This window comes from Semicossyphus pulcher, unplaced genomic scaffold, assembly GCF_022749685.1.
Source record: "Semicossyphus pulcher isolate SPU_LCO1_2020_fin unplaced genomic scaffold, fSemPul1.0.p SCAF_18, whole genome shotgun sequence".
NCBI lineage: Eukaryota > Metazoa > Chordata > Actinopteri > Labriformes > Labridae > Semicossyphus > Semicossyphus pulcher.
Genome location: NW_027211691.1, coordinates 7,907,372 through 7,918,952, shown reverse-complemented (window position 1 = coordinate 7,918,952; position 11,581 = coordinate 7,907,372). Strand labels below are relative to the sequence as shown.

Below are 11,581 nucleotides of genomic sequence, written 5' to 3'. Positions count from 1 at the left end.
ATCTTTTGAATTTGCAGCATTAGGAGGTCATATTTACTGAAATCAAAAGCTATTTCAATCAAAAACATCTTAACAGGTCAAGTTACATTTTAACATAGGACCCCTTATTTGATAGCAGCTTCATAATTCTTGCATCCATTGACCTTGTGAGTTTTTGGAGAGTTTCTGCTTGAATTTCTTTGCAGGATGTCAGAATAGCCTCCCAGAGCTGCTGTTTGGATGTGAACTGCCTCCCACCCTCATAGATCTTTTGCTTGAGGATGCTCCAAAGGTTCTCAATAGGGTTGAGGTCAGGGGAGGATGGGGGCCACACCATGAGTTTCTCTCCTTTTATGCCCATAGTGATGCAGAGGTATTCCTTGCAGCATGAGATGGTGCATTGTCATGCATGAAGATGATTTTGTTACGGAAAGCACGGTTCTTCTTTTTGTACCATGGAAGAAAGTGGTCAGTCAGAAACTCCACATACTTTACAGAGGTCATTTTCACACCTTCAGGGACCCTAAAGGGGCCGACCAGCTCTCTCCCCATGATTCCGGCCCAAAACATGACTCCGCCACCTCCTTGCTGACGTCGCAGCCTTGTTGGGACATGGTGGCCGTCCACCAACCATCCACTACTTCATCCATCTGGACCATCCAGGGTTGCACGGCACTCATCAGTGAACAAGATTGTTTGAAAATTAGTCTTCATGTATTTCTGGGCCCACTGCAGCCGTTTCTGCTTGTGAGCATTGTTTAGGGGTGGCCGAATAGAAGGTTTACGCATAACTGCAAGCCTCTGGAGGATCCTACAACTTGATGTTCGTGGGACTCCAGAGGCACCAGCAGCTTCAAATATCTGTTTGCTACTTTGTAATGGCATTTTAGCAGCTGCTCTCTTAATCCGATGTTTTTGTCTGGCAGAAACCTTCCTCATTGTGCCTTTATCTGCACGAACCCGTGTGTGCTCTGAATCAGCCACAAATCTCTTAACAGTACGATGATCATTAAGTTAAGTTAAATTAAGTTTTCGTGAAATATCTAAGGTTTTCATACCTTGTCCAAGGCATTGAACTATTTCACGCTTTTCGGCAGCAGAGAGATCCTTTTTCTTTCCCATATTGCTTGGAAATGGTCGTCTGCTTAATAATGTGGAACGCCCTTCTTAAGTAGTTTTTCCTTAATTGGGCTCACCTGACAAACTAATTATCACAGGTGTCTGAGATTGATTTCAGTGATCCAAAGAGCCCTGCGACACAATGCCATCCATGAGTTTAATTGAAAAACAAAAAATTTAATCTTTATGACACTTAAATACAATTTGCGTAATAATTTGGAACGCGGTGTATTTGTCTGGGAATGGGATATAAGAACTGGGTAATACTCACAAGCCCCCGTCTTAGCGCCGTTGTGTTGATGTTTTCCCTGGGGAACGAGAGGGTCGCCTATCTGCGACTGCAAGTTGCGGAGAGGAAGGCTCTGACTGTTGTTTGTGCCTATGCACCGAACAGCAGTTCAGAGTACGTGGCCTTCTTGGAGTCACTGGGTGGGGTCCTGGAAGGGGTCCCATCTGGGGACTCCATAGTTCTACTGGGGGACTTTAAAGCCCCTGGAAACTCAGCTTGAAATAGCAAAAATGCATATATGATATCAGTTGTGAGTGTGTCATAAAGCATCCACAAAAATCTGAGTGAAAATAAACGTTCAGAACCACTAGAAAATCTTCTTGAAAAACAGCAAGTTTGGCTGTGCAGACAATTTCTCAGGACTGTGTAGGCGTGGCAGCTCCCGTGTTGATTGACACCTGCCGGGGTCCGCCTGTCCGAGTTCTCATGGCAACTGTCAACACAACAATGGCGCATGGGAAAGCAGTGTTTCCTCTAGGATTTTTTTCAGCAGCAGGGTAGAGGGTGTTGTACCACCCAGGTATGTGCGCATGTGCACACCATATCAAAACTATGGCTGTCAGGTGATTAAAAAAATGAATCAAATTAATTACAGGCTTTGTAATGAATTGATTTCAATTAATCTCATATATCAATGATTTCTGTGAGAGGCACATAACATTTAGACTAACCCTCTTTCTAGATGGTTATTTCTTACTTCCACACATTAATTGTACTGTCTTCTTCACCTCATTAAGTTTTAATTCACAAACAACTTTAATCTGATCACTTTGCTTCAGTCCCCCAACACACCTGCACCTCCGCTCCCTGCACCACTACTGGCCCCGCTCAACCCCCCCCCGCCCCCGCTTCTGTCTGTCTCTTTGTCTGCTGTGTTGACTGTCTTCATCAGCAGTCTGTTTAATTAAGTCACAAAAGTTACATATTTTCTCTTTCGCAATTCAGTTCGAACAGCACGTGAGTCGCGTGTGCACCTAGGACGTCATTAATGACGTAGCGATCTAAACGATCGATCGTTACCAAATGACATCTCCTTTTATAAGCTTTTTAAAGCGCGACAATCAATGTATTTACAGTAGGGACGTACGGAATTAGACAGACAATATCTCCTCATTTCAGTATAATATTGTGCAGCTTGCTGGAGGGAGATCGCCAGGGAGCTGAAAGTTTGATACTGAGCGCACAGCTGATATGGGCACATGGATTGTTTACACTGCGTATTAGAACTGCGTATGTATGCTGATGTCAGCGATGCTGAGCGGACCCTCTTTTGCCGTTAGAGGTAAACTGGTTCTGCTGTTGTTTATGTGGTTGCCAAGACTTCACGAGTTCACTGTTTTAGTGGTCTTCCTCAATGAGGAGAGGATGGACGATTGTTGATTTCTCCAAAGAGTCGTTCAATTACAACTTCTGAAGCAGTGGCTGCAACAATTCATTAAATGTATGTGGCGGAAACACTGCTGCTTCTCCAAGTCCGCCGCATTTAGAAAATAAAGAATGACACGTTGTCATCTCAGATGGTGGATGTGCACCCGGGGACAGCACACACAGACATGATGGGGAAAAAAGGCGATCGTTAGGTAGGTAACTGCAACAGGTATGTGCAGAGATGTTCAAGGTGTGTGGACACGAGTTAGCGCAGACTAAGAGAGAGGGATTGATCGCAAGCCCAGAAGTGTTATGGCACCTGTGAGGGCGGGGCAACTGCTGTTGATTATTTCACGATTGGTTCGAGAAAATTTATGACGACATAAATATCTTCACTGACCACGCCTAATTTAACCCCAGCGTCAGGGAAGTTAGCAAAGTAAGAACTCCAGTTTGGATTAAAAGTAATTTCTAAAACTTTTAACATGCTTACAAGTATGTACATAAGACTTTAAATTGCATAGTGAGAAGGATTTTGTGGATTTGGGTTTCCAGGGGCTTTAATGCTCATGTGGGCAATGATGGAGAAACCTGGAGGGAGGTGATTGGGAGGAACGACCTGCCCGATCTGAACTCGAGTGGTGTCTTGTTATTGGACTTCTGTGCTCGTCATGGATTGGCCATAACAAACACCATGTTCGAACATAGGGCTGCTCATAAGTGTACCTAGTACCAGAGCACCCTAGGCCGTAGATCAATGATCGACTTTGTGGTCGTTTCATCCGACCTGTGGCCACATGTTCTGGGCACTTGGGTGAAGAGAGGAGCAGAGCTGTCAACTGATCAGCACCTGGTGGTGAGTTGGATCAGATGGCCGAGGAGGTTGCAGGACAGACCTGGTAAACCTAAACGTGTAGTGAGGGCGAACTGGGAACGTCTGGCGGAGACCCCTGTCCACAAGGTATTCAACTCTCACCTCCGGAAGAATTTCTCTTGCATCCCGAGGGTGGTTGGGGACATGGAATCCGAATGGGCCGTATGCAAAGCCTCCATTGTGGAAGCGGCTAGAAGGAGGCCTTTCGGACTTGGTTAGCCCAGGGGTCTCCAGAGGCAGAAGACAGGTACAGAGTGGCCAGAAGGGCTGCAGCTTCTGTGGTTGTGGAAGCAAAAACCCGGGTGTGGGAAGAGTTCGGAGAGGCTATGGAGAAGGACTTTCGGTTGGCCTCAAAGAAGTTCTAGCAAGCCATTAGACGACTCAGAAAGGGGAAGCAGGGACTGGCTCAAGCTGTTTTCAGCAGGGGTGGTGAACTGCTGACCCGGACTGAGGATATTGTCAGGCGGTGGAAGGAACACTTTGAGGAATTCCTGAACCCAGCCAAAACGTCCTCTGATGAGGAGGCAGAGTCTGAAGGTCCAGGGGACCTTATCTATATCTGTGGCAGAGGTCGCTGAGGTAGTCAAGAAGCTCCTCAGTGGCAAGGCGCCAGGTGTAGATGAGATTCGCCCTGAGATGCTAAAGGCTTTGGACATTGTTGGGCTGTTGTGGCTGACAGGCCTGTTCAATGTCGCAAGGAGGTCTGGGACAGTACCTGTGGAATGGCAGACTGGGGTGGTGGTTCCCATTTTTAAAAAGGGGGACCGGAGGGTGTGTCCCAACTATTGGGGTATAACACTACTCAGCCTCCTGGGTAAAGTTCATTCCAGGGTGCTTGAGAGGAGGCTACAGCCGATTGTCGAGCCTCGGATACAGGAGGAACAATGCGGATTCCGACCTGGCCGTGGAACAGTGGACCAGCTCTTTACCCTGGCAGGGCTGCTTAGGGGGCATGGTGTTTGCTCATCCAGTCTACATGTGCTTTGTGGACTTGGAGAAGGCCTATGATCGTGTCCCCCGGGTGGTCCTGTGGGGAGTACTGCGGGAGTATGGGGTACCAGGGCTGTTGATACGAGCCATCCGGTAGCTGTATAACCAAAGTGAGAGCCGTGTCCCCATTCTCGGCACAAAGTCAAACATGTTCCTGGTGTGTGTTGGCCTCCACCAGGGCTGTCCCTTGTCACCGATGCTGTTTGTGATTTTTATGGACAGGATCTCAAGGCACAGCCGGGGGGAGGAGGGTTTCCAGATTGGGGACCTCAGGATTTCACCTCTGCTTTTTGCAGATTATGTTGTCCTGTTGGCTTCATCAAGCTGGGACCTCCAGCAGGCATTAGGGCGGTTTGCAGCCGAGTGTGACACGGTTGGGATGAGAGTCAGCACCTCCAAGTCTGAGGCCATAGTTCTCTGCCAGAAACCGGTGGATTGCATCCTCCGGGTGGGGAGTGAGTCTTTGCCTCAAGCGAAGGAGTTTAAGTATCTCGGGGTCTTGTTCATGAGTGAGGGTTGACAAGCTGATCGGTGCAGCATCAGCACTAATGCAGGCGTTATATCGGACCGTGGCGGTGAAGAGGGAGCTGAGCCAGAAGGCAAAGCTTTCTGTTTACCAGTCGATCTATGTTCCATCCCTCACCCATGGTCATGAGCTTTGGGTAGTGACCGAAAGAATGAGATCGCCGATATAAGCGACCGAAATGAGTTTCCTTCGGAGGGTGTCTGGGCTCAGCCTTAGCTGTAGGGTCAGGAGCTCGGAGATCCGGGGGGAGCTCAGAGTAGAGTTGCTTCTCCTTCGTGTCAAAAGGAGCCAGTTGAGGTGGTTCGGGCATCTGGTTAGGATGCCTCCTGGGCAACTCCCTTTGGAGGTTTTCCGGTCACGTCCGATGGGGAGGAGACCCCGGGGCAGACCCAGAGCTCGCTTGAGGGATTATAAATCCCGTCTGGCCTGGGAACGCCTCAGAATCCCCCAGGAGGAACTGGAAAATGTTGCTGGGGAGTGGGACGCCTGGGTCACCTTACTGAGTAGGTGGCCACTGCGACCCGGCCCGGATAAGCGGAAGATAATCGATGGATGGATATGAAGTGTCACAGGAGTGACAGGCTGTGAATCTCTTTTTGGCCAACTTTCTCCGAAACGGCTGCAGCTGGATTAAAAGCTCTGTTCTGTGACAATAACTGAAATTAATTTAAATATGTAAAAGTTTCGAAGAATATATATTCGATATATATGGAATATATAGCTTATTAATTATTACATAATAATATATATTTCCTGACTTTGTATATGTTGACAGACATGGCAATCATAACACATTCTCTAGTAGACACTTCCCAGTGTGCATTATTCATTGCAATGGTTAGGGGGATACAATAATGGATTTATTATTTTTTGAAGGAAAAAAAATTGTAGTTTAATATTTTTGTGAGGTTTTCAGATTCAATAATAACTAAATATCTGTAAAACTAAATACATCCCCATCAGCCTAACTGCCTAGTGCTGAAGGGGGGCTGCAGTATTACCATTTAGCTCATTATCTAACTATTTAGCTGCTATTGTGGCTGTCGACACTTGTCCTGTCAAAATGTATTGTTTTCTCTCTCAATTATACAGTAAAAACTGCAACATATCACATTTTTAGGCCTCTTTAGGCCGGAGGCACTATGTTTTCGGGTTGTCCGTCTGTCCGTCCGTACGTGCGTACCCCCGTACCATTCTTGTGAACATTATATCTCAGAAACGCCTTGAGGGAATTTCTTCAAATTTGGCACAATTGTCCACTTGGACTCAAGAATGATGCGATTAGATTTTGGTGGTCATAGGTCAAGCTCACTGATCTCCCAAAACACCTTTCTGGTTATATCTCCAGAATTCTTTAACTAATTATGATTAAAGTTGGCACAAACATGTCCATTCTATTCTTTTGAACACGATATCTCAAAAACGCCTTGAGGGAATTTCTTCAAATGTGGCCCAATTGTGCCACACTTGAACTCAAGGATGAACTGATTAGATTTTTGTGGTCAAAGGTCAAGGTCACTGTGACCTCATGTGCATTCTATTCTTGTGAACACGATATCTCAGAAACGCCTTGAGGTGGAGTTTGTAATTCTATTGTACATTATGCAATTATGTTTTCAATTCAAAACATAAGAGAAAGCAGATAATTCCATAAATTGTTGCAAAACATCCAAGAAGTGCTTCCTGGTAAGGTTCCTGTAAGGTTTCATGATCATAACACCAGAGTTTACTTATACAGCTATAAGCCTCATAACACTGGAGTCAAATTGACAAATGCCTACTGTAAGTAACTAAGCTACTAATTTCTTGTAGCATTATGAGGTTGAAAACATGCATCATTAAACATCTCTTGTATGTTTGAGCATGAAACCAGCAACATATAAATTTGGCCTAGTTACTATTCAAATGTCGGCTGATGACAAAGTGACACTGTAATGACAACCATTACTCAGAGCTGTCAGAGTGTACCCACCTGAGTCCACACACCCTCTGGATCTCCATCTTTATCTCCATCTCTGTTTGCCTCTCCCTCTCAATCCATCTTTCTGTCTCCTCTGACAGCCTTCACTTATGGATTTCAGCGTATCAGTAAAGCAGATAAATGTGTTTCCGGTGTTCCAAGACAGAGACAGAGATAGAGTGTGGGGTATGAAATAAGATGAAGCTTCAATGATCCATGTGGGGAATGGAGGCACTGCATCAGTACGAGGGAATTAAATAAATAAAAAGAAAATAGAAATAACTTCAGAGCTAGTGGTGGGTATTTAGCATAATGCAACCATTTAGACATCTCAGGAAGTTTAAAGTTTGAAGGCTTATTAGAAAAATTATAGAGGAGTGCACACAGCAGAAGTGTCTTGTGGAAGTATGGCAAAAAATAACATGGAGTTTGGGCTACGGAATTTGGGGAAAATCCAAAATAACAGGGATCCCTAATCATTTTTGGAACTTGCAGGGTGCATGGATAGTGGTCTATGTTTGCTCTTATCTGAAACTGTCTGGCAGAGAATGTTATGCATACATAACCTGGAATATTGGGGAAGAAAAACTGGAATTTGAAAAACAGGGTTTCTTTCTTTTATGCAATTGACACAGCAGCAAGCGGTTTGCATCGCAAAAATTTAGTTTTAGTACAAACCTCTTTCGCCATGATTACCAGGGGTGTGAATCTTTAAAAATCTCACAATTTATTTCTTAAGGTCACAATTCGATCCAAAATCGATTCAAACCGATTCCCAATTCACAATCAGTGCCCTATTTGTTACAAAGGGGTGCTTATTTCAGGATTTACTCCAGTCTGCTGTGTGCTAAGAAAACCGCAGTGGCAAATTATTATATGCACAGTAAAATGTGTTCAAGATTTTGCAGCTTTTATATTTGATACAATATGGTAGATACACAGTGGCAAACCTAAGACAAAAGACAATGTATTTTTGACCCGCCGATCTCTACTGCGCAACTCTTGCTCCAAATGATGGCAGCGCCTATGACAGGGGCTATTTTGGCATCAATTCCGTACAGCTAGAGCAGATGGAGATGTGTCGTCCTTACAGTCATTGGTGCAAACTGGCTGATGTTGAACATTTACTTTCCAAAAAAAAAAGTTTATAAAAATCAATTTTTTGAAGTTTAAAATCGATTCAGAATTGTAGAAATTAAGAATTGGGATTCTGACATAGAGGTAGTTTTGTGCAAAAACTTGATAAGTTTTGGTAAAATTTGGTAAGTGACCAACTTGATTCAGTTAACGCAGACTGATGAAAGCTGATGAAAAGCTTTAGCTACCATTTTTACAGGTATTCTTGCATTGTACGAGGACTGTGTACTTTGCTCTCTTTGATCTACAATAGAATATATTTGAAGGGGCTCTCTTTCCTGTCATTATGATAAGAGGGAATGATTATAGCATGTGAAACAACATGCAAAACAGTTTCAATTGCATACATGAGCATGTGTTCATAGACAGACTTGAAAAATGTAAAGCAATCCTATAACAGTGATAATGAAGAGAATGAACGGTGAACTCGGGCTTCTCTCAGTGCGATGAAATAACTAACACTTGCCTACTTCATGTAACTTGCTTGCAGCCTTTTCTCATTTCTCTCTGATGAAATATGAGCCTAATGTAGAGAAGAGAGCTTTAGCCTCTGCCAGTGGTCGAGCCTCGTATGACGTCTACAGCTCTCACCCTCCCCCTCTCATATCCTTCATTCTTTTTTTATCTCCTTCTGCTTCTCTCCTAAATTGGTTAAACATGGCAATACATGCTTTGGTTCTATGTCCAGTTTACACTCACGCACGCACACACACACACACACACACACACACAGAGGGAGCTGTCAGTCCTCCAATTTGCTCACATGTCCCTCTAATCTGTCTCTCTCACTTACACACACATAGGCTCACACACCGACTCTATCTCCCTCCCTCTGCCTTACTCTCTCTCTCTCTCTCTCTCTCTTGCTCTTGCTCTCACTCATACACACTCACACACGCAGACTGTAGTCGCAGCAGCAGGGAGAGGAGGGAGCCAGGGCAAGTGAGCCTCCACAGCGATCAGAAAGCAGCTCATTGCGTGAAGCCGAGCCGTCATGAGCCGGTCAGCAGGAGTCGGTACCGCCGGGGAGGAGGAGGAGGCTGGGTAGGAGAGAGAGAGAGAGAGAGAAAAGGCTTTGTTCTAATTAAATGTCTCTCGCTCTCTGTCTGCATCATGCTGTACTTCCAGCTGGTGATCATGGCCGGGACTGTCATGCTGGCCTACTACTTCGAGTACACCGACACCTTCAGCGTGCACGTGCAGGGCTTTTTCTGCTACGACACCGCCTACACCAAACCTTACCTGGGACCGGAGGACAGCAGCGCCGTCCCACCCATCCTGCTGTACGCTGTTGTGGCTGGGCTGCCCACGCTGTTGGTGAGTACACACACTTCATTAGCAAACTTAAGTCATCAGATCTGCTGGTTCATTGATGTTCATGTTCAAACAAACTGCAGGTTGAATACAGAACCAGATTAGATATCCTTCTCTACAAATCTCTTTCAAGTATAAGCTGAAGCCATTCTGGGTTTACTTCATCTAACCATGACTGTCACACTGAATCAGTAGTTGTATTAATAAATACTGTCAACAACTTGAACAGCTGATTAATTATTTGCTTACATTTTTCAATCAAAAGCACTGACATCATTTGGTTGTAGCCTCTCCAGTGAGAGCTTGTTGCTGCTTTTCTCTATGAAGTGAGTGTTGGTTGGATCAAATAACAATTTATCAATTGATTATTCATTATTTTTCTATTTATTCAAACTCAAACAAAACAGACAGAATAGCTGATAATGACAGTATTTGTAAGTCAATTTTCTTGATTGTTCTATTGATAAAAAATTACATTTCTACTCACATTAGTTAGTTCTCTCCCTGATATAATGCAAAGAATGACTTGTGATTGATATGGTAGGCTACATGATAAATCAGAAATGACAAAGATTTTGATTTAAAATTTTTATACAGGCTGCCTTTCCCATAACTCATTGCATACAGTCAAATGTGTAATCTGTAGTGACTGGATCTCTTCTGAATGCACCAATGCAAAATGACTGATGGCTACTATGATGAATTGTACGCTGTCACTTTGGAGGGACTAGTGGTCTGATCTTTGCTCCGTGATACGAAATCAGACATGACAAGATCGAATCTCAAATGGCATTCAGAGACTTTTTCGGCTTGGCATTGACATTACTGAAATCTACCTGTTTATTTGTATTGATTTTATTACTTTAAAGCAGAGCCAAGAAAAAATACAAATTATCATCCTGACTATTAAATCATGAGCAGCAGTCTCAAAGGGAATATTGTTCTAAAACGGCACTGACAAATTATTTCCTTAAGTTAAAATGGGATTTGGCGACACAGAGCAACATGAGCATTCTTTGAAATCTGTTTGTCTTCGGATGATGAACGTAACTTCAATATTGTCTCTCCTTTAACTGAACTTTAACGTCACTGACAACAGCTGCATTCTGCTTGAAACCAGGTTAGAGCGGAGGTTATTCTGAATAGAAAGCCAAATCAATATAATTTACATAGACATTTAATCTATTATACATATAAAACTTAGATTACTTCAGCTTTAATATAAGTTCCTTATCTGTATTGATGTGATCTCTTCATCATGGAACAAGAAAACATGCCAAAATTGGATTTGATCAGTCTGATGAGTTATTTGTCACCATGTAATCATCTCAGCATCTCTATGTTCCTATGGTTTATGCCAGATCAATGTTTCTCATTATAATCATAAAATAACAGGATCAGATTTATCTTAACCTGCAGAGACCTCCTTACCTCACCATAATAACTCCCTGGCCCCCTGAATGAATGATGCTTGTGTTATGTTTCACTGCTCCTTCATTAGCTCTGCCAATTATGAGCTGATTGTGGAATGAACTTATAAAATGCAGTCAACAGGGATGCAGTGCACCTTGAATGTTAAGTTCAGTTATTACTGCTGCAGTAGCTGGTTGAAAGTTTACACACGGTGACCCTGTTCTAGCTGGATGTAGGAATGTCTGTCCGCCTCTGCGTCTGTTTAGCTGCTCTCCTGCTTTTGTACAACCACACACACAAACACACACATTCACAGTTTAAATCACAGTGAATAACTGAAAACAGCCATGGCACCCTGGCACATTGCACTGCACACAGTCTCAAAGCAGCGATATTACATTTAAGCAGATTTATCGGCATAAGTTTCCGTCTATCTCCTCTGCTGCCATGGGAGTTTCTCTTTGATGGAAGCCTTCATTACACTGCATACTACTTTCTGATGTAATTATGTCAGGATATTCTCATTCAGATTGACAGAGGTATAGTGGAGAAGGGGCCCGTTTTCCATCAGTGTTGCACACCAATAAGTGCAATGTTTTTTGCAATAGACCT

At 43.8% G+C, this 11,581-nt stretch overlaps 1 protein-coding gene across 1 annotated transcript in view; it reads left to right on the top strand.

Annotated features, from left to right (window-relative positions):
- Positions 1 to 9,289: 9,289 nt before the first annotated feature.
- The window catches only part of plppr5b (phospholipid phosphatase related 5b), a 76,876-nt gene continuing 74,584 nt past the window's right edge, over positions 9,290 to 11,581 (top strand). The window contains exon 1 of the mRNA XM_069667243.1: positions 9,290 to 9,559. Coding sequence (XP_069523344.1) covers positions 9,356 to 9,559 — 204 coding nt within the window. The 5' untranslated portion in view covers positions 9,290 to 9,355. The remainder of the gene's footprint in view (positions 9,560 to 11,581) is intronic.